Raw genomic sequence first — 23817 nt, 5'->3', positions numbered from 1 at the left:
TCTACAGATATTGTTAAACAATTGAAAGATATAAAGGAATGAAAAAAAAATTATAATCAAATAACATATGAGCATCTATGGGTTGATTAAAATGGTATGTATAACAACTTGATCACTTGCACTGGCATCCTGCTCAATCAAAGCAAACACTCATGTATTTTCTTATTGTTTCTGATTACTGCTTTGGAGGATTTAGAGTCATTCTTTTTGTTAAAACAATCCCATGCCAAATTATGTTCCTTCTTGCAGCACTCAAAGCACATTTCAAGTTTCTTAAAGCAAGGCCCATTATGAAATCTACCATAATACTCACAAGTCTTTGCTCCTTTTTTCTTATTAGAGTTGTTCTCCAAGTTGTCATGTTGGTCACTCTAAATTTCTACTGGTCTAGACCTCTTCCTACCCTCTCTTTCTTATTTCGATCTTTTAATATCTGATTCAACTTTCAAAGCTCATTCCAGTACATCTTTGTAGTTGTTAAAAAAGTGAGAAGACAAGTAAAATCAGATTTTATATTCTAAATCATGCTTGAATCTATTTACTTTGTTTCTTTCAGACTCCATAAGCTAGAGGCAAAATTGGCCTAACTTATTAAATTTATTTGCATATTCTAGAACTATCGTATCATCTTTTTACCTGAAATCTAAGCACTCATTTTTCTTTACCAATCTCATTGACCTAAAAAAATACTGATCATAAAATATCTTTTTAAACTCCTCCCATGTCAGTTGGTTAGCATTCTCATATGCCTCTTTTATTGTAGTCCACCAAAACTTAGTGCTTCCTTTTAGCATGGAAATGGCTAGCCTAACCTTCACATCCTCGGGATACTATAGTGCATCAAACATCTTCTTCATTTTCTAAATTCAGGTATCCGCAGTTAGAGGGTAAGGTCCACCCTCAAACAATGGTGAGTTAAGCCTCCTAAATCTCTCATAATATGACTCCATAAATGGTGTAGGTCGAAGAGTGGCTTGTGTCTGTTGCTGTTGCTAAATAAACTGAGCCACCACTTGACATACTCCAGCAATATCTTCCTGAGTGGCTGGCATATTAGGAGCCTGCTCAACCGACTGGTTGGCATCTCCCTTCGTAGTCCTTCTTGCTCCTCTCCTCCTAGTGGCAAGGTTCATTAAGACTTCATCCACCCTGTTGCTCATTGTCATCTATCAAAATACTAGTATTAATCAGCTTCCTTAAATAAGAAACAAAATTTTAAGAAAACTTATCTACACTCATTCAATCAAACATGATCGAGCTAAACGAGACCTAAGATACCTGATATGCTCCGACAAGATGTAGCAAGGTTTGCAATGTCAATGAGCCAGAATGGCTCGTAAAATGCAGTAAGAATGTTCCCAGGTGCATCACTTCAAAAGGCTGCATATCCCACACAACCGAGGGAGATGTAGAACAATGTAGTTGCTCCAATGCCATATGCACTTGCTTTATTCATTGTTTTGTTTTCAGGTGGTGGTGCTCTCAGAGTATCCTTGGAACCACAAAGTCATTAGGGATTTGGTTGAGTAGATAAATAGTTATATATGCATGTAATTAGTAGTATGAGAGCAGTCTAAAACAAGTCCATTTATAACATATTTAGAATGATAAGTTATTCTAGGGGATGTCTTGAAAATGATACTAAGATTGAATTAGAGAGTCATTTCATCAAAAGCACCAAATCTGCAGTTTAAATGTCTGATATAGGATTTGATTAGTGTTTATTTGTTAATGGGACCAGTCAGAGAAGGGATTTGTTTTATCTAAGCCGACCATAAGCAACCTAAAATGATTCAGATATAAGAATACTGTGCAACATAGATAAATATTAAGTTTGTTACCTGGATCTCTATTAGAAGCATGGCAAAAGTGTATGCAAAAGCAATGTTGCCAAGTGCTTGGAAAGAATGCCAAATCTTTGTGGATGATGTGATATGTGTACTTCCTATCTCAACTCCAAATAAAGTTCCTCTGAGCTCAGGGTGGGAAGAAAACTCCACAAAGCACAAGCATAACCCAATAAAGGAGTATGCAACTGACATTGCTACTGCGATGTATGAAAGAAATGAAATCTTCTCCAAATTTGGGAGTTGAGATAATACAATTTCCATTATACCAAAGATTACAGCATATAAGGTTCCAGAAACTTCGCATTTAGCATCATGACCCTTCTCGTGGAAGCAATCTGAGAGCTCAATGGCCCTTTGATAAAAATTAGAGCAGATAGTTAGAAGGGAAATATTTACTAAGAGTAAGATATAAAGATGAAATGAATTGAACGAGAACACAAATGGATGTTTGAAATGAAGCACTGGGCAAATTAAAACTACATGAAGAAAATAACTCACATCATACTTATAGCACCAGTGATTGTATATCCCACCAGAGTTCCCCATAGTATATAGCATACTGGGTGATTCCGCATATTAATGCGTGTTTCTCACCTGAAAGAAGAAACCAGATGTAACAATACAAATATAATTTGGTAGTGTGTTTTTGTTTCAGTAGTTATTTTATAATTTATTATTAGCTGATGAAGTTAAATCCACACATGGTCATTGTTGATTATGATCTACCTGTATATATGGACTGATTGACATGTTTGCTTATTTACTCCCATGATAACAGGTTCATTTTCACTCAGGACATTGATTAATGTGCTGCTAGTCAGATGATTCAGTAAATTGCCCCGATTATTTGAGTTGATCTGGTTATTTATGAATATCAAATATCTTCTATGGATATGCATGAGATGCTTGTTGTATTTTTGGTGTTTTTAGTAATATATATTGTTTGAATTGTTTAACCTTAATGGCTTATCATTGCTTATCTTTTTTCTGCATGTCTAGATATGTTAAATGCTTTTCATCTTTCTCAATTTTTATTTTTATTTTTTTTGGGAAAATTTTCTATGACTCCTCACAGTCTTTGTTCTAGCCAAATTTTCCTGAAACTGAATATGCATTTACTATCACTCAGAAAGGTTCATTAAACAGTTGTTAGGAAATAGATGACAAGTATTATAGATGACTTTTAGGTCAAAATCAAGAGATTTTATCCATATAGGCTGTAAACATCATTCTCCAAGTTAGAATTCTGACTTCAATATTCTTTTATTACTTCCATATATTTGTAGTTTCGTCTTCCACTGTTTGAGTTAGGAGATCGATAACAGTCTGATAGGAGAATGGCAGTGTAATAGGTAACAAATGCAAAGAAAACTAGAGCAAAGGGACCCAATATCCAGCCTAGTTGAGCAACACTGCAAGTGCTGTAATTACATGTGCTGTAGCTGTCCACACATTCCCTACATGTTCAAGTCAAAAGAAGTAAGAACGATCAGTGTGCTATCAATAATTCAGAGTAATATGGCAAAAGGTGCATTGATGCAGACTCCTAGATCAGATTGAGTCAGGTATTCTTGATCTGCTCTAATGTATATTGGGTGGCCAACAGATGTGCTACTTCACCATATAAATCATACCTAACCTTACAAACAAAGTGGGTCAAGACAGAGACATCATCCAGTCATTTCTCATTTCTTTGGTTAGTTTAACTAATGAGAATTCAAAACACACTCGTATATTTATACATGCATCCACACACAATCTTCTATGTAAAGCGTTGCACAGAAGATTTTTCTTTTGGAACCATTTTAGACCAAGTTCATAAGTTGAAAAAAAGTGAAGGTATTTCACAACCTAACATATCAGTGCCAATTCATACTATGGCAGATGAAAAACATTCTAGCTGGCTAGTAATAAGGCTTCATGGATGAATTTAATATATTCAACACCATGTTATTACTCTACAATTATCTCAAATCTGTTAATATTGGTGTTCGAAGGTGCAAATGATTAATTTACTTCTCTAGGATTTGGAAAGCTCCAGTCCCACTAAATATTGGGGTCTCTGTGTAGGAAATTTTAAAACAAGCTTAACACCAGTTATAATCTCACCAAGAAAATTGGGCAGCATTTTGGAGGCTGTGTTTGCGGTGAACGCTTAAAAGAGGCCTTATTTTACCTCCTCCTTGGCTGAATGTTTGCTAGAGGCATCAGGCACAGGCTTTTCTCTGTTCTTGAGCAATAGTTATCCCCCCAATAAACTTTCATTTCTTTCTGCACTTTGTGAAGACCATCCAATGTTTCTCAGACCTGTCAGCCCGCCTCCAACCAACTTGCTTTCATGGTATTCTGGAGCATTTGCTCAATAAATCTTCTTCTGTGAACACAGGATGTGACCCTGATCACACCTGAACTGACCTGAAATAACCTTGTTCGGAGTCCTTTCTAGGACATTGACCCTGATTGAATGTGCACTAACTTGGACATACCTGGGACTATCACACTATCTATTTCACAACTTTCATTAAATTTAATAAATTGATTGTCTTTTAATAATAAACACAATGTAGAAGGTACCAACCTGTGTTGTTAATTTTAATTTGCATGTCATTGTTGATGAAATCTTGCATGGAAAAATTTGTTCATAAAGTCTAAATGTTGGTTATGTTATTTTATTGCATTTAAAATATAATGTATATATTGCATGTACATTATAATTACATACTCAATTCATCAGTGTTTTCTATTCATGTTTGGTTTATTTTTGACCTGATTTAAATGGATCAATAAAATAAATCTTAAATGTGATCCAATCTGATCTGAATGAAATGGATTCAGAGTTGGGTTCAATTTTTTGATCTGATTCAAATATGTAGGATATGGGATGGGCCAATTCCATGTCCAGCCTGACCTGCTTGTAGCTCTATATGCGCATATGCCATGTCTAGGAGCAAGGTCTAAGCGATAAGTTTTGAATGGTATGATATTTTGTATCATTGCTTGTCTGGGACACTCATACTCAGAGGTCGTCAAGTTTCACTACTGTAATTGAATGGTATGATATTTTGTATCTTTTATCAAGGTTTGAAGAACCAATCATCCTGCAGAACATTCCATCCTGTACTGAGGCATACCGAGGTATGTACTGCAGCATGTACCATGCTATGCTATTCCAAATCGAGAAACTATGACTGATACACTCTGAAGCATGGTACTTTAAACCTTGCTTTCTATTTATATATGATTAAAGATTAGATGGTAATACATACTTTTTTTTTTCCCTTTTATTAGGAGAAAACATATATCCTTCTTATTTTTCCTTTTTGTTGTTAGACTTTGAGCAAGGTGGAACTCTATTACTATAACTAGTAGAATTGCAGCTTCATCCGCAACAAGCTCAGTATATGGAAGACCGCTGTTAAAAAGTAAGAATACCTTAATTTTTAGATATGAAGCAGTCCTTTGATCAATTTGGAGGGAAGACTGGTGCTGATCTTTTATTGGAAACCTACGCATGGGTGCATCTTTCAATTTATTAATGTCAGACTAAATTTTCAACAAATAAGCATAGACTAAATTATTGTACTTATTTGATAATTGGTCCTTACTTTTCCGTATATTTTCTACAAAATTCCAACCTTACAATATTTCTTTGAGTCTAGCCAAGTGAAGCATAACTTGTTCAATCTGATGTGTAACAGCCCAGGTTCTTGGGCCCGTAAACCTGTGACGGCCTAACAACAGAAAAAAAAAAAAAAGAAAAAAATTTAACCGGAGGAAGACTCCTAATCGGAGTCTTCTTCCTCTCCGTTTCCGATGAAATCGGACTCAAGGAGTCCAACTAGGATAGAAAACCTCCTCTATAAAGACTCCCCTTTCCTCCCTTAGAATCTTACAACAAAATTTCAAAGAAATTAAAGGGATTCGAAGGACTTTGACAAAAGAGAGCGCCGTGAGGGTTGATCGGAAGAGAAGGACCGCCGGAGCTGTTTTTGGCCGCCGGAACAAGGTACGTTCCTTCTTCCTCCCTTTCGGATTAATCTCTCCGGCCATTGGGTGCTTGGAAGCCGGCGAGATGCCGGTTCGGGCTCAAACAGGGACACCCCTGTTTACATTTTATTTTTTTTTCTCCTTCCACCGCCGGCAGCAAAAGGGGGTGGGGCTGCCACTAGACGGTAGCCTTGCCGTCGTCGAGTCATTGCCGGAGAGGGTGGCCGGAGGTGGCTCACCTGGCCGGATGAGGGGGAGGCACTCGGAAAGAGCGCGGGTCCCCTGTTTTTGACTATGGGGAAGAGAAGAAGAAGCCTCTTCTCTCTTCTCTAAAATATATATATATATATATATATATATATATATATATATATATATATATATATATATATATATATATATTAAATATATATATATACATATATATATAATAAATAAATAAAAAATAAATTATATATATATATAAGGGGGGGACATAGGTAAGAGTTTCGATAAACCTCAATATATAAATTTTTTTAAAAAAAAATTTTTTGGTTAAATTAATTTGTTTTGTTTGATAGGAGAACAGTCCAACGACCAGGGGGACAATGAGTAGGGTTTGATTTTCTGACTATAAGGCTGTGAATTTGAATTCTCATTTATCGAGGTAAGAATCCTGTACATGATCATCGATAAATATATGATTTTTATTTGTTAGTCTTATATGTTGAATTTGTAATATCGAAATTATAATCGATGAGTTTTCTATACTCGAGACATTGATATATAGCTTATATAAATTTTTTTTATATGAGTATGTTATGAAAAGATTTTTATGATTGATGGTATGAGTCTTATGGATATGACTTATCAATTTCATCATTCTATAATTTGAAATAATTCGATAAAATTAAGAATTAAATAAAAAAGATATATTTTGGACTAGCCTCGACATATGAATCAGCCGGCCAGGAGCTCATCCTGGGACAGTCCGCCAGGAGCTTATGCCTGGGACAGCCTCTCACGGGCTTTCGTACGTAGGACAGCCGGCCAGGAGCTCATCTTGGGACAGCCTTGAAAGGCTTATATGAAAGAATAATTTGATTGGGAAGAGATTGAGGTATGGTCTGGGTTAGTCCAAAGCCAAAAAGGGATAAAACATTGACAAACCGAAAATGTGAGAAGATACAATATTTAATATGTAATTCAACAATGAATGAAGACTTCACTTGATGATATTTGATGATCCATATTATTAAATGCATATTTATAACAATATTTTAGTTATTATATATATATATATGAGTCTTCATCAATTGTATTGATTTCAGAAATATTACTTTTAACTACTGGTTTGATGTACATGTGCAGTGATTCTTACTGAGCTGGAGAAGCTCATATTTTCCTTCTTATTTTTTTTCAGACTCACAGGATGCTTAGTTAGATGGTTTGGACGAGAGCAAATGAGAACTGAAGCCTTTAGTAATTTAGTTAGCTTAGATTCTCTGATACCAATGAACATTTGAATAATTGTATTGAAAAAGTTTACATTTGATTTGAAGTTGTGACTCGGTTGATTGATTTGGTATTTAATTGGTTATTTAAAATTTTGAAGTGTTAAATTATTAGGTCTTACATGATCCTCAGGGTATTGCTCTAAGATTGTGTGGCCGTGTCTCATGCCCAACTTAGGTGTTGGATTTGGGGCGTGACATGATGTTTATCTAAAAGTTATTTTGCAGGTGGTAATTCCAGTCTCTGCGTACAAGCAGAGACCTCCTGTGAAGCTTCTCTTTTGAAAGTGGGTTAAACTGGATTAGTAGCAGAGATTATCAGATCTTGCACATGCACGTGAACATGCATGTGCATGCAGACACACAAAGAGATGCACATGCAAATGCATACCCATGCACATGCATATGCACATGACTGGAGGCCAGAGATGTGGTTGGAGTCTTTTCATTATTGTTTCTACTCTGACATTTTCTCTGTTTTTCTTTGTTTCATACCTCGTTGAACTGAATGATGCTTGCGTGCAAATTTTTCAGAATTAATTTTCAGAGTTTTTAAGTAGAGAAGTACCTTATGCATATTGTATTGTTAACCAAATCCATTAAGTTGTAAAATGATGATTGCTTCAATTTAGAGAATGCTAAGAAATTTGGCCATGCAATTTTTTGAGTGATTGAATTGCATGACTCAAACAAGTTTTTCAAGGGAAAAAGGTTTGAAATGAAAGACTCTAGCTACATCCTGCTTAATTTGAATGAACCAAATGTGGATATTGTTGTTAGTTATTATTGCGGCCAATCCCCTCGTTGCCTGGTCGCCAGGAACGAGCACCTGCAAAAGAAGTCCGTACTGACTGGAGGTGACTCCGGCGGGACCCTCCGACGGTCAAGTCAGAGAGAAGACTAGGCAACAGTAGGAAAGAATCAAGGAGCTCAGCGATGAGAGAGAGAGAGAGCTAGAGAGGGGAGAGTTCAGGGGTTTCGAAAGAACCTCCTCCAGCACTGTTGCCTTCCTCGTTTTATAGTAGAGCGAGGCATGGCGCCATCATTAATGACGCAGACAATGAGAGGAGTTGTCAAATCGCCGGAGGCTGTCAGAGTCGCCGTGGGCTATCAAATCGCCGCGGGTTGTCAGAACGAACCCATGTCCTCAGTAGGACAATGTCCCAGGGCGGCTATGCCGCATGCCTTTGTCAGGACGGCAGTCCTCAGTAGTTGTATGGCGTTTGAGGAAGCCGACCGACCATACATCGGCATTTGGTTGTGCGATGTCGGGTGATGATCCGGAGGCACCATCGGCTGGTCAGGTGTCTTGCTTAAGTCGGACGTCGGCTACCGCCCCCGATAGTGAGTCGGTAATAGGGGTTCGGTCGCTCGATCGGTCGGGAACAGCATGGGTCTGTTCGACCGACACTCCTTCAGTCGAACAATATCGGCAGCTACTATCGGCAGTCGTCGATCAGTGCGGTCAGTAGAGTCGGGCCCGACGGTGAGTCAGGGTATGGGGGTCAGTCGGTATATCCCAACAGTTGCCTCCCCCACTCTTGAGTCCGATGTCGTGTTGGCTCGCGTGAACATGTGGGCGACGGCTTCGGGCGAAAGGAGTGGTTTTCCGTCATGTCTTGCCCTGACTCTGGCGATCGCATCAATGAACGATCCGATGTCGGTCGTCCCGACTGCAGGTCTAGCATGCACGTTGGGTTGGAGGTCGGCCAACCTCCGAACGTTGCTCGTCGACACGATCATTCCGCAGAGTCTGATGGTCGAGTAGCGTCCGACGTATTTGGATAGGATAACGATGGCAAGTCGAAGATCCATTGACGTAGCATGTCGAGTCATATGATAGACGGTGGCAAGCCAAATATCCTTCGACCGGCCATGATCGGGTCGGTATGTCGCAAGTCGAATATCCGTTGACATAGCATGTCGAGTCATATGATAGACGGTAGCAAGTCGAATATCCTTCGATCGGTCGTGACTGGATCGGTATGTCGCAAGTCGAATACCCGTTGCCCAAACCTTGGTCGGGCGGGTATGTCGCGGTTGTCTTGGCATTTTGCCTTTTCTTAGTCGAAGCTAAGTTGGCAAGTTAGCCGGCCGCATTGGTCAAAGCCCTTTGCCTTCAGAGGCGGGGCCGTCGGTTCGGCAAGCGGTGATCGAGCTGTTGATTCGACGATCAGCAATCGACCGTGTTGGTCGAGGTCTTTGTGCCTTCAGAGGCCGAGGCCATCGGTTCGACGATCGGTGATCGGGCCGCATTGGTCGGGGCCTTTATGCCTTCAGAGGTCAAGGCCGTCGGTTCGGCGATCGGTGATCGAGCCGTTGATTCGGCGATCAGCCGTGTTGGTCGAGGCCTTTGTGCCTTCAGAGGCCGAGGCCGTTGGTTCGGTGATCGGTGATCGAGCCGTTGATTCGACGATCGCCGTGTTGGTTGGGGCCTTTTGCCTTCAGAGGCTGAGGTCGTCGGTTCGGCGATCGGTGATCGAGCCATTGATTCGACGATCGACGATCGACCGTGTTGGTCGAGGCCTTTCTACCTTCAGAGGCCGAGGCCGTCGGTTCGACGATCGGTGATCGAGCCATTAATTCGGCGATCGACGATCGAGCCGTATTGGTCGGGGCCTTTTGCCTTCAGAGGTTGAGGTCGACGATTCGACGATCGATGATCGAGCCGTTGATTCGACGATCGACGATCGACCGTGTTGGTCGAGGCCTTTGTGCCTTCAGAGGTCGAGGCCGTCGGTTCGGCAATCGATGATCGAGCTGCATTGGTCGGGGCCTTTGTGCCTTCAGAGGCCGAGGCCGATGGTTCGGCGATCAGTGATCGAGCCGTTGATTCGACGATCGGTCGTGTTGGTCGAGGCCTTTGTACCTTCAGAGGCCGAGGCCGTCGGTTCGACGATCGATGATCGAGCCGTTGATTCGGCGATCGACGATCGCCATGTTGGTCGAGGCCTTTTGCCTTAAAAGGTCGAGGTCGTCGGTTCGACGATCGATGATCGAGCCATTGATTCGACGATCGACGATCGCCGTGTTGGTCGGGGCCTTTTGCCTTCAGAGGCCGAGGCCGTCGGTTTGGCGATCGGTGATCGAGTCGTTGATTCGGTGATCAGCGATCGGCCGTGTTGGTCGAGGCCTTTGTGCTTTCAGAGGTCGAGGTCGTCGGTTCGATGATCAGTGATCGAGCCATTAATTCGACGATCGACGATCGACCATGTTGGTCAGAGCCTTTTGCCTTCAGAGGTCGAGGCCGTCGGTTCGACGATCGGTGATCGAGCCGTTGATTCGACGATCGGCGATCGAGCCATGTTGGTCGACGATCGAGCCGTTGGTTCGACAATCGATGATCGAGCCATTGATTCGACGATCGACGATCAAGCCGTGTTGGTCGGGGCCTTTTGCCTTCAGAAGCCGAGGTCGTCGGTTCGGTGATCGATGATCGAACCGTTGATTCGACGATCGACAATCGAGCCATGTTGGTCGGGGCCTTTTGCCTTCAGAGGCCGAGGCTGTCAGTTCGGCGATCGATGATCGAGCCGTTGATTCGGCGATCGATGATCGAGCCATGTTGGTCGGGGCCTTTTGCCTTCAGAGGCTGAGGCCGTTGGTTCGGTGATCGATGATCGAGCCGTTGATTCGGCGATCGGCGATCAAGCCATGTTGGTCGGTGATCGCGTCATTGGTTCGATGATCGGTGATCGAGCCGTTGATTCGGCGATCGACGATCGAGCCATGTTGGTCGGTGCCTTTTGCCTTCAGAGGTCGAGACCGTCGGTTTGGCGATCGATGATCGAGTCGTTGATTCGGCAATCGACGATCGAGCCATGTTGGTCGGAGCCTTTTGCCTTCAGAAGCCGAGGCCGTCGGTTCGATGATCGATGATCGAGCCATGTTGGTCGGGGCCTTTTGCCTTCAGAGACCGAGGCTGTTGGTTCGGTGATCGGTGATCGAACCGTTGATTCGACGATCGGCGATCGAGTCATGTTGGTCAGGGCCTTTTGCCTTCAGAGGTCGAGGCCGTTGGTTCGGCAATCGATGATCGAGCCGTTGGTTCGATCTCTATCAGGATCTGCGTATGAGGAGCAGGGAGAGGAGTGTAGGAGTCATACCTGCGATGCGTCGGTCTCAGACTCCGTTGTCGGGACGAGACCCGTCTATCAGTGGGGCTCGCTGGGTTCAGCAGGAGCCCGATTTTTCTTCCGCTTCTTTTTCTGACCCGTGCCCTCAGTCAGGCACCGGTCGAAAGCTCCTTCGTCTGCGCGCATGTATTTGTATGCGTGCTCTAGCAATTCGGCATACATCCGGAGGAGGGTCTTGTCCAAGGAATAGGTGAACCGAGACCCTCTTAGTCCCCACTTTATGGTCGAGATAGCCATGTCTTCGTTGAGGTCCCGGACCTCAAGTGTGGCCGTATTGAACCGGGCCACAAAGTGTCGGAGCGTCTCGTTTTCTCTCTGCTTGAGGGAAAAAAGGCTGTCCGAGGTTCGTGGGGGCTTTCGGCTAGTGCTGAAATGGGCCACGAAAGCATGTTCGAGTTGACCAAAAGAGTGGACACTCTCCGAGCGGAGGCCAGAGTACCAAGCCCGAGCGGCTTTACAGAGCGTTGCGGGGAAGCCGATGCAAAGGAGGGCATCGGTCGCCCCCTGTATTATCATGAGAGCCTTGTAGCTCTCCAGATGGTCAATTGGGTCGGTGGAGCCATCGTAAGGCTCCACGTGCGGCACCTTAAACCGACTAGAGATCGGCTCGTCGAGGATGAGTCGGGAGAGAGGTTGGGTGGTCCGGAAGTCGACGTCGTTCGAAGACTTCTGACCATCCACCTGGAGTTGAGCGAGCCGACGGTCGATTTCTTCGAACCTGCGTTCGTAGTCGTCCAACTGTCGATGTTGAGAAACCCCAGGAGTCGAACCTCCCGAAGAATGTGAGGGTGAGGCGGACGGTGTCCTCGGCCGCTTCCCCTTCCTTGCCCACTCCAGCTGGGAAGGAGAGGGACGTCGAGACTGGTGAGGGTCACGCCGTGGCCGCCTTGCTCCTTCTCGGCGGGAGTGCTGAGGCGACTGCTCTTGAGGAGGAGACGGGAGCTAACGCAGGCGTCAGCGGCTGCTTTTGGACGGCAGAGGGTGCGTCGCCGGTTGTTCCACCGGCAGTTGCGGCAACTTAGTCGGTTGCTATTGAAGGCTTTTGACTGCGTCCGTCAGAACGGTCATTTGCCGCACGATCGCCGCAATTTGCACCTCCGTAGTTGCCACCAGATGCAAAGAGCTGGGCTCCGTCATGGAAGGTGGAGGAGGGGCCTCTTGCCGGCGGGTAGAGCGCCTCGCCGACTCGGTAGCCCTCGATCATTGAGCTCTGGTTCTTGTCATTTCGAAAGGATGTTTCGAGTGCTATGGAGGTCGTGATCCCCCCTACCTGGTGTGTCAAACCTGTTGCGGCCAATCCCCTCGTCGCCTAGTCGCCGGGAACGAGCGCCTGCAAAAGAAATCCGCACTGACCGGAGGTGACTCCTGTGGGGACTCTCCGACGGTCAAGTCAGAGAGGAGACTAGGCAACAGTAGAAAAGAATCAAGGAGCTCAGCGATGAGAGAGAGAGAGCTAGAGAGGGGGGAGTTCAGGGGTTTTGAAAGAACCTCCTCTAGCGCTGTTGCCTTCCCCGTTTTATAGTAGAGCGCGGCATGGCGCCGTCATTAATGACGCAGACAATGGGAGGAGTTGTCAAATCGTCGGAGGTTGTCAGAGTCGCCGTGGGCTGTCAAATCGCCACGGGTTGTCAGAACGAATCTATGTCCTCGGCAGGACAATGTCCCAGGGCGGCTATGCCGCATGCCTTTGTCAGGACGGCGGCCCTCAGTAGTCGTACGGCATTTGAGGAAGCCGACCGACCATACATCGACATTTGGTTGTGGGATGTCGGGTGATGATCCGGAGGCATCGTCGGCTGGTCAGGTGTCTTGCTTAAGTCGGACGTCGGCTATCGCCCCCGACAGTGAGTCGGTAATAGGAGTTCGGCCGCTCGATCGGTCGGAAATAGCATGGGTCGGTTCGGCCGACACTTCTTCAGTCGAACAATGTCGGCAGCTATTATCGGCAGTCGTCGATCAGTGCGGTCGGTAGAGTCGGGTCCGACGGTGAGTCGGGATATGGGGGTCAGTCGGTATATCCCAACAGTTATCTTTTTCATTCTTTTGAAGGAAAACTCTGCTCTATAAGTGTTAAGCTACTCTGTCTTCTTCAGTGGACAATGGACAATTGAAATCCCAGGGAAGTCTAAGAAACTGATTGCTCTGAGACACAAATGTTGGTGCAGAATGAAGGCTCTGATCGTTGGCTGAATAGGAGCTACCGACCGATGAGGGACTGTTGGGATAACAGGGGCACTTAATATTGAGACCTCTGAAGGAGGCATGGTAGTTTTGTTCTTTTACTTGGTGGTGCTTCTGTGCTTTTTTGCTTGTCTTCGCGCTATCTATGCGGTATTATATCCTTCTGGACCAAGTTTGTTTCGTTTCCCATAGGCTTTTCTATCCATGCTTAACTGTATTAAAATAATCAGTAGCAGGATTGCTGCTTTTGTTTATTTCATCTTTAATAATGCCATGGAAAATATCTGGTGGGGCCTTCCATCTTCTTTTATACATATATATATATATATAAAGACTAACCTTGTGTTGAATGATGAAAACCACTTGTAACTTCCCATGTGTTGTCAGTTTGTTAATATGAAAATGTTGTGAAGCCACCTATATATAAATAATGCCCATTTTCTCATAAATATTATCTATATCTCCTAGCAAAGATAGCAAAAGGAATCTTTCAAACAAAGGTGCACTTAACAATGGTGACACTTGTTGGCTCGTGATTAAATCATTGTGATAACCATCAAGCTTTATGCAGCCTATTTTAGCTGCTAGACAATAGCCCCTAGTGGGATACTCAGCCAAGAGGAGCAGAACTGATAAGTTTTCATGCTTTCCTGCAGCAATCGGTTTCCTTGGGTTCTTCCGCTAGATGTATCGAGCCATACATGCATGCAGGGGCTAAAGCAGCCTTTCCTCTTCATTACGAAACAAAAACAAAAAATACAAATAAAAACAAAAGCAAGGAAGAAGAACAAGTTTCCATGCTTTTTGTTTGGGTGGGATTTTCTATGCTTTTCAAGCGTAGTTTCTTTATGAGGATCGACAAAAGGTAGATTAATGCATGGTAAAGAAATGATGGTGGGTCCTCTAAACATATGCAGTTCTGCACTGATGATCTGAAAAATAAAAGGGAAAAATAAAAAAGTGAACTAGCAGCAGCACCTCAAAAGGTTGACACCCACCATAAAAACTACATTGTTAGAACCTCCATTGTGAAAATTTGAAATAAAGGTGTTTAAGGCCATGCAGACAGAAAGACACCTGTCCTGTCCTAATGCGGCCATCATCCCCACCCTGCTGCATGTGTGTACCAGAGAATGAAGCGGGGAGGGGGGGGGGCGGGGGGGAGGGGCGGTTTGGTGCGTTGGGAGATCTAAAGAGGGAAGCCTATAATAAATACATTCGCATATGCAAATGATCGATGGTTGACATATATGAAAGTTTTTTTTTTATTTTTTTTTATTCTCTTCATTTCTTTTTTTTTCGTTCATGATCCAATCACTTGAAAATATATCCATTCTTTTTTTTTTAATATTTTAATATATATATAAACATGCATGATGATGTAACAGACGATGATGGTTCGATCATGAAATTATGATCGGATCGTCATCGTCTATCATATTATCGCATGCAGAGTCATTATTATTTATCGTATCGAAATGGATAAATTTTAAAAATATTTAAATAATTTAAATAAATATTACTTAACCATCCAACCACCGTATGTGTTTATGTGTTGATCGGATCGCATGAGGGGAAAAAAAAAAAAAAAATCGTACGTATCAATCATCGCCCATTCACATATGCTAAACGTGGGGTTTACCGTAGGCTTTTCCCTCAAAGAAATGCAGGCATGGCAGTCATTTGTTGACGATGGAGAGGCAGGATGTGACACTTGTCGGTTAAAAAACTTCGATCCTTGAGAGAATAAATGAAAAGTAGAGGAACCGCCTGTGCAGTTAGTGATGTGGTTTCATTAGTGCACAAAATAGCATCCTTTTAGCATCATCTGTCATCATGACGGCCGTTATTGCTGTTCGGTGGGGAAGTTCCGTCCCTACTCCAGTTTGTTTCCAGTCCATGGGAGAGTGAGAATATCCAATCCACCAAAACTCAAACCTTATTCTTCTCCAGAATCCAAATTTCATTCTCATTTTGATTTCAAAGGATATGACCTCGATTCCAATTCTGATCTTGAATCAAATATTTTTTATTAATTTGCATACAACACCTCTTCTTATCTATCTTTACAAGTTGATCTATACAAAATTATTTTTCTTTGCAAGATAATCCACCTGTTAGTCTTCCATCGCCTAGAATAATCATGGTGGCCTGCTAAGTTAACCAAAGATAGAAAACAATTATCTTATTCTTGGGAGCTCTTCTTCCCTGTATAGGTTTTTGAGGGGGCCAAGGATCAAGATACCAATGGCTAGTTCTTCTGCCCCATGTTGCGCGGCGAAATGCTGCCAATCTTCTTCGATAAGAAAAGTGAGCTAGTAGAGGTGATAATGGAGCAGGATGAGAAGTCGATGATGATCGAAAGCATCACATTGTCATATGATTTGTAAATGGATATAAGGAAAGGTATCATGATATGCAATATTATCAAATTCCTGGTTGTGGTATTGTATGCAAAAATATAATTTGATGATTGTTGCAATGCTATATTACATGATGCTATATATACAATCAGGCAGCTGAATTATGTTTGTCATTTAGGCCTTTTAAAGCACTATAATGCAGTAGTTATTCGATATTTTCATTGTTTATGCGATACAATATCATTTTTTAAGATATCGTTACCAATGATCTGTCGTACTACGGATTAGTTCACTGGATTGATATGGCAATCAAAGATTGATGCAGTACATGAACAAGAATGGTAGTTTTAATGAAGACCAAGGAACTGAAAAGTCATTTGGTGAATGATCTATGTCCTTTTCCCTTTTCTCAAAATTCATACTTATAAGTTACTCAGAAAAGGGAAAATATTCTTGTTTTACATCTGGTTCTATCTATCACAATATCCACCAGTCCAAGGCTTGATAGGGCAGATGCAATGGTCAGTATTTCTGTTGCAATAATAAATGAGGGCAATGGAAAGGGCTGATTGTAAGGATAGCACTGTTACTGAAATCTGTCAGTCATATAGCACTATTGACAACCTAACTTATTAACAACTACAATTCACAGAACACATCATTCTTTCTAATAGGCATGCACATCCATCTAGCATTCTTCTCCATGAAGGGTGCATTTTAGACAATTCCAAGTTATATAGGAAGTTCGACCTTGAGTATGTGACAGATTTTCATAGGTCAAAAAAAGATAAATAAATCTTGATAAATTCATGCGCTTGTTATTTCCCTGCAAATGGAAAGTCTGTGATTGTACTTTGTTACCTTTACAAATCAGGTGGTTAACTCCTCATTTTTAATGAAAAGGAAAAAAATAATCTAGATATAGTTATCTTTTCATTTAAAATTAACATCTCCTTCAGTCCAGATGCTGATAAAAAAAGGTACAGCTAATTATAAAAATCCGCATTATATCCCTATACCAGCATTTTCTTACAACCAGAGTCCTCATTTTAATTTGGAAAGGCGTGTCAACTTGGTTCGCAACCAGAAACTTGGTTATAAAATTCCACCTTACAAACTCCAACCGATCCGACGGCATGACTTACATGAAGATATCATTTCCAGTTATTTAGCATAATACCACTTATAACTCGGCCTTAAACACTGTTACATGCTTGAGACGTTGAGCAATGTCTGCAATTGATCCGACGGCAGCCAGGAGCGAGACGAGGAGTGCGACCATTTTCAAGCACTGGAGCACCATCCACTTCGCCTCTCCTCGCTTGATCTTGGCTTGAGCCATGTAACAAGTCGTTGGGTAGTACACCGTCAATGGCCAGAAGGCAATTGCACCAAGCAATCCAAGGATTGCGTTGAAGAAGGGTAGCATCAGTGCTATCAATGTTGTTAACACGACGAAGGCCGATCGAAGGACGAGCCTGCACAGAGTGAACCGAAAGGTCCAGCCTTTGGAGAAGGGGAGCTCTATTGTGTACACGGTGTGGAAGAAGGCTAATTCTGGCCGTTTCTTCGCAAGCCATTCCTCATACTTGGCATAGATCGGTTGCCCATACACCTGAAACAATCAGTCATAAAGACCAACTTATGTTCACTGCTTTCAGCTCATTGCCATTTGTTTGATCTAGATAACATTCAATCAGTATATACAGAAGAGTACAGAAGGAGGCTTGAGATGTGAGTGACCTGATAAGCCCCAATTAGATGAATGAGGACTGCAATATTGCCTATGTCCACAAGCCAAAAGGGCTCGTAGAATCCAGTGAGGATGTTTCCAGGAGCACCATTGCCTAAGGCTGCATATCCTATGCAACCAACTGAAATATATAAAGCTGCTGTCACTCCAATTGCATACAAGCTTGCTCTCTTCATTGTCTTGTTTTCAGGTGGGGGTGATTTCAGAGTGTCCTTCATAAAGAGCAATAAGTAAGAATAGAGAAAACAAAATAGTAGGAGAGAATAAAATATATGCATAACTAGTGCTATACAATTTAGTTGTACTCACAATTCAATTCCACAACATGATCGTTTTCTTAGTGGTTAATTATAAACAAAATGAAGTAAAATTCTCATTTTCAAGTGTGTGTTAAGAGGGTAGTTTTATGTAGGAAATACACTTTAATTTTGCATAGTAGTGTTCTATCCTTTCAATAAAATTTCTACCTAAAGAAAATTGGTGAAGAATTATTCACAAGCTGACAAAGTAGATATGTAGGTTAAGAGTTGATCCATATGGTAATTGTCACTAGTGCAACCCAGAATTGCAGTACCTGGACTTCTATAAGAAGCATAGAATAAGTGTATGCGAAAGCTATATTTCCAAGAGCTTGGAATGAGTTCCATGTCCTGGTTGTTGCAGAGACACCATTGATCCCAATCTTAACTCCCAAAATGTTACCTCTGATCGAGCCATGAGAAGCAAGCTTTGCTATGCATAAGAACAATCCAATAAACAAGTATGCAAATGACATTATGGCGGCGACCACCGAAATTAGGGTAATCTTCTCCAAGCTTGGGAATTGGGATAACACAATTTCGACGAAGCCAAATATGATCATATATAACGTTCCTGATCCATGGCAACTCGCATCATGCCCCTTGGAATGGAAGCAATTTGAACGCACGACAGCCCTGTCTTGTTCGGATCATGGTCGATGTAGATGAATTAGTTAAGCAAGAAAGCTTGGAATAACGTAAGAAAAATCTAATGTAACGTGGTTAGATTAAAGGATAATGGAAGCATCTCAATAAATAGCTCACGTATAACAAAGATTATAAAGTTCTCCCCCATTGCTGAATTATTCATAAGAATAGTTGGGAGTTCAAACTTTCAACAAAAGTGAATGAAGATAAGTTTTGTTAGGATTCAGAGTGTGCAAGAACTAGAGATAATATATAGTAAGCTAAAAGTAAAGCCTTGGTGAATGAAATGACTCACACTATGCTCATTGCAGAAATTATTGTGTATCCAATCATAGTTCCCCAAAGCATCGCATACTGTGCAAGACCACATATAACTACATCTCTGGGCCCTAAACAGCAGAGTTTAACAAAATTAGATGGTAGGAAACAAACTGATGGAACAGTAACTAAATGTTTGGTGATACCATATAGAGGATGCATTGTACAATCAATTACCAAGGCATGATCTAACAACATCCATGTATGTGTAGTTCCTCCTTCCATGGATTGGATCAGGAGTTCGATAGCAGTCGCAAAGTAGAATGGCAGTGTAGTAAGTCACGTAGGCACAAGCAATGAGAGCTAGAGGGCCAATGATCCATCCCAGTTGTGCTACACTCCATGGCAACGCCAGTACACCTGATCCTATGACAGCAGTAATTGCATGTGTTGTTGCTGTCCACACAGTTCCTGCAGGAATTCTTGGGAGATTAGTGAAGGAAAAAGGCTATGATGTGAGAGTGTCATGTGAGAACCCATGTTTTCAGAAACATACCAAAGTTTTCAATTGTTTTCACTCAAAGATGGATCATTTCTTATTAACATTTTGTATTTCTTATGTTTCTTCCATTATGCTTCAGAAAACCTTTGATAGAATGGTGAAGCTTGGAGATATTTGATCTTTTCAACTCAAGAAAAAAAAAAAAAAAAATCTAACTCTAATCTGTGCATCTGATTGATTCATTTTGCATAACAAGTTTGGTCCAAATGTGTATCAAGTTTCCTACTCAAAAGAAAACGAGGAAGTATATCAAGCTTAGCAACTGAAGTATTAATCTTCCGCATATTGATCTCTACCCATGGCATAGTGATCCAAATAGACCTTTAACTAGTATTAACAATTTGATTATTTCTCCTGTTATTAACAACTCCTGCCCAAATAACACCAAATTATCAGACTCCAAAAACTTGGGTAATGCACAAAGTGACTTTAAGCTGTTAGGTGGCATTGTTAGATTGCACCATGTGGCCTGTGCCTGGTCCCCTTCAAGAGAGCAATCCAAGTTCAACAGCAATTACATGGCCTGTGAGGAAATGCTAAAAGTAGAAAGGATTAAAAGCATAATTTGAGCCTATTGGTGTCACACCAGCCCACTAACTTCTAATGCCTTCCTAATTCATGTGTCACCAGACTTTGACAGAGAAATCATATATTACTTTTAAGAGTTCAAGAAACCAAGTGACAGGTTAAAGATATGCACAATAAAGTACACTTTAATTAACAGCCAATTAGATTATAAAGTACCCATAGCATGGTGATCCAAAGTGACACTTGACCACAGTCTATTCATACAAGCAATCATCCAGCCAAGATATGATAGCAATATATAATGCACTCAAAACCCACCCGTTAATTCAGAACTGTTCTTGTTAAGTGGAAGACTAATTCTGATGGACCACCATAAGATCAAAAATGCCAGCTGATGTGTCCGCTAGGCTGCCATATACATCGTGCTGGATCATAGTCCAGGAGAAGGACTCCAATTTTTTTGAGAGAAAAGAAGGAATCAATTTTAAAGCAAAGAAGATTCCTCAAGGAAGGTGGAGAGTCCACCTTAAACTGTGGAAAACATACCATGCTACCTACTTTAATGTATGAGGCACTCGCCCTAGTGGTAATCAATGGTAAGCTCCCCATTTTTGGGAATGCTGGGTATCCTCTCACCATTAAGGTGGATTAAACACAGGTTACGATGGCTTCGTGAACTAAAGCAGTGAAAGGTTTGACCTTGACAACCCTATGAGATCAATAAAGGTTCTACAATAGATAAGTACGAATACATTTAGTGACTGCCAACTCACAAAGTATTGGGTTGGTGATGATGGCATAGGATGTGCAACTCATCCCACCACGTAGATGGTGCTTGGATGGCCCTCAACTTTAATAAACAGTTCCGATGGCATATCATGACATGCATAGAGAATGGTGTCTTATAGTTAAAGGTTGCACGCAGCATATTTGAGCATGCATTTCCTTAATTTTTAATAATATTGGGCATAAATATTTATGAAAAAAAAAATTAAAACAAAATTGAAAAAAAAAAAAAAGCCTTTTATGTTATTCCATGCAACATATATTAAAATTATTCTGAGAAATTAACACCATGATCATAAGACATCGGCAACACGTAAGCAGCATGCAAGCACCTAGGGGTGGCAATCGGATAGGATCGGATCATAAATGGATCGGATCATAAACGGATCATGTCAGAAAATCATCAATCCAAATCCGACCTATTTATTAAACTGATCAAAAATTCAAATCTGAATCCGACCTATTTATTAAACAAGTAACCCGATCCGATCTGTTTAACCCGTTTATTAAATAGATAAAATTAGGTTAAACAGGTTAAACGGGTTATGATCGGGTTAAATGGATCAGAAAGAGGTTAAATAGGTTTTAAACAGGTTAAACGGATCTTAAATGAATTAAACAGGTTAAACAGATCGGATTAAATAGGTCAGAAATAGGTTAAACAGGTTAAATTGGTTATCTGACTCAATCCGATCTGAATATTAAACGGATTAAATGGGTCAGATATCTAAAACTCAAATCCGATCTACTTATTAAACGATTTAAACGGTTTGACTCATTTATGGTTAAATCTATTTAGTGTAAACCCAAACTTGTTTATGGCGGGTCGAATATGGATCGAATTGATGAATCGGATCATATTTTGCCAGCCCTACAAACACCACACATATAGATACATATAAACATGAGTTCAGAATTCAGAAAATCAAGAAGGAGAGAAATAAAGATGATGATGATCCATTGCACATCGAAATGGTGCAAAAGGTCACAGCAACTAGTTATGTAATTCCGAACTCATATAGGTATGTCATAACGTATTATCTTCTCATGATGAAGTAAATAATGATATGCAAGGAAACAAATTATGGTATATATAATATATCTTCTTATGATGTTGTATCGTTGACCAATTTTTGTAATTATAGTATATCTTCAGATGTCGTATTGCTATACTTGTGCCTATAATTTTGTTATCGTTCTCTTGGTCTCTTGCAAAACATCTATATAATGTATATATCTCACCTCACTACATCCCCTTAGTGTGTGTGTCTGTATATATATATATGTCATATTAATGTCTTCATTCTCATTTATTAAGCTCTTAATTTTCTCAATCGAATGTTATTGATTTTCTTCGTATTCAAGCCAACGACATTCCCTTCTGTCAAGATCTTAATTTTCTCAAACCAATGTTATTTATTTTCATGGAATCCGAGCCAATAGCGTTCTCTGGATCCACCACCGCTACATTATCAGTTTATATGTAACCAGTGATACCCAAAGAACGTGTTTGATATGAAATAATTTAGATCTAGAAAGTGATTCAACCTAGAGTGGAGCTACCATTTTCAACATCTAAGGTTTGAGACATCTCAATCATCTGGCTGATAACAGAAACAAACCAAAAATACCGGTTGAAGACGGAGAAGCCATGCATCTATCTATCTATATATATATATATATATATATCAGAGTCAATATTACAAGCATGATACCATAAATCAGCCAATAAATTGAACTAGTATATTAACTACCTTTCCATAAATTTTACATTCGGTGCTTGACAACCAATAAAAATAGTTACACGAGAGAGAGAGAGAGATCTAGACCGATATATTACACCATACCGGCTGACAGCTTGAAATATATATACCAGTTCTGTATATCCTTCGAGATAACAAGAGCTTTTAGATGGGAGGCTAGCTTTTGGACGAGATGGAAACCACGAGGCCGATGTATAATAATATGTGGCTAGATTTTGTTAGAGGTTTGGAGGAAATACCTGTTCTTATGCGGCCATCATCATCCACAGACTCCATATATTCTTTTTTTGCTCTTCTTCTTGCTCTGGATCAGCACCCACCCTTCTCCCTCACCCTCCGTGCTATTGCGTGTCTCGTCACCATGGGCAGCAATTAATAAGGGAACTCTGGAAATGGAGCTCTTTATATCTCTCTTTACCCACCCGGTGCTTAAGCACACCATACTCATCTATAGGAAATGGGTCAACTCTCTCTCTCTCTCTCTCTCTCTCTCTCTCTGTGACTGTGTGTGTGTTGGCTTTCACTTTCGAGTTGCATTAAACGGGAGATGAAGCCACGGGGCAAAGCTGTGGGCACGTAATAAAGGTGATCAGTTTTAGGTTGGAATTTTCACCCTCTAAACCGGTTAGTGTGAAAGAAGAAATTTTTAGATAGATTTAATTTATCATATATATATATTAAAAAAATAAATATGAATCTTTTATGATATTATGATGCATCGTACGGTGTAGTGCATTATGCATGCCGTCCATCATATAATGGACAGCTGCACGCGATCGGGCACGTGCAAGCGGTCACACGCATCATCCATCATATGATGTGATGCACTGTAGAGAATCCGCATGTTAAAAAAATATTGTTATGATTTTTTTTATTAATTTTATCTACAGCATATGTAATAAATTAAATCTATCTAATATTTTTTTAAATAAATAATTTTATAAAATAATTTGCATGTGATATAATAGTTTGCGATCATATTTATCTAACTAATTTGAGGGCACGGGAAAAAACCTTTCTTCTCCGTCTTTCTCATCCCTGTTTCGGATTCAAAAATAAAATCTACAATCCCATTAAATTTTTTTATGCAAACCTCTTAATGGAAACAAAAATTGAAGTAAAAAACTCACATTAGCGCACCAATATCTGTTCGAATAATATTATTATAATATTTTAAAAAAAATTAAATTTTTAATACCCATATTCGATA

General features: G+C 40.9%; 1 protein-coding gene and 1 pseudogene across 1 annotated transcript; both read right to left on the bottom strand.

Moving 5' to 3' along the window:
• LOC105032094 (amino acid permease 8-like) overlaps nt 1–11703 on the bottom strand; it is a 28522-nt pseudogene extending 16819 nt beyond the window's left edge.
• Nucleotides 11704–17057: 5354 nt separating this feature from the next.
• LOC105032068 (amino acid permease 8) lies at nt 17058–23022 on the bottom strand. Its single transcript, XM_010906411.2, has 6 exons — nt 22847–23022; nt 19206–19439; nt 19006–19099; nt 18338–18698; nt 17754–17975; nt 17058–17625 (listed from the first exon to the last, which is right to left on the bottom strand). Exons 1-6 carry the CDS (start codon nt 22881–22883, stop codon nt 17194–17196), a joined length of 1380 nt encoding a protein of 459 aa, XP_010904713.1. The 5' UTR covers nt 22884–23022; the 3' UTR covers nt 17058–17193.
• Between the last annotated feature and the right edge of the window lie 795 nt (nt 23023–23817).

The sequence above is a fragment of the Elaeis guineensis genome, chromosome 10, assembly GCF_000442705.2.
Source record: "Elaeis guineensis isolate ETL-2024a chromosome 10, EG11, whole genome shotgun sequence".
In the NCBI taxonomy this organism is placed as follows: Eukaryota; Viridiplantae; Streptophyta; class Magnoliopsida; order Arecales; family Arecaceae; genus Elaeis; species Elaeis guineensis.
This window is presented reverse-complemented; position numbering and strand designations above follow the sequence as displayed.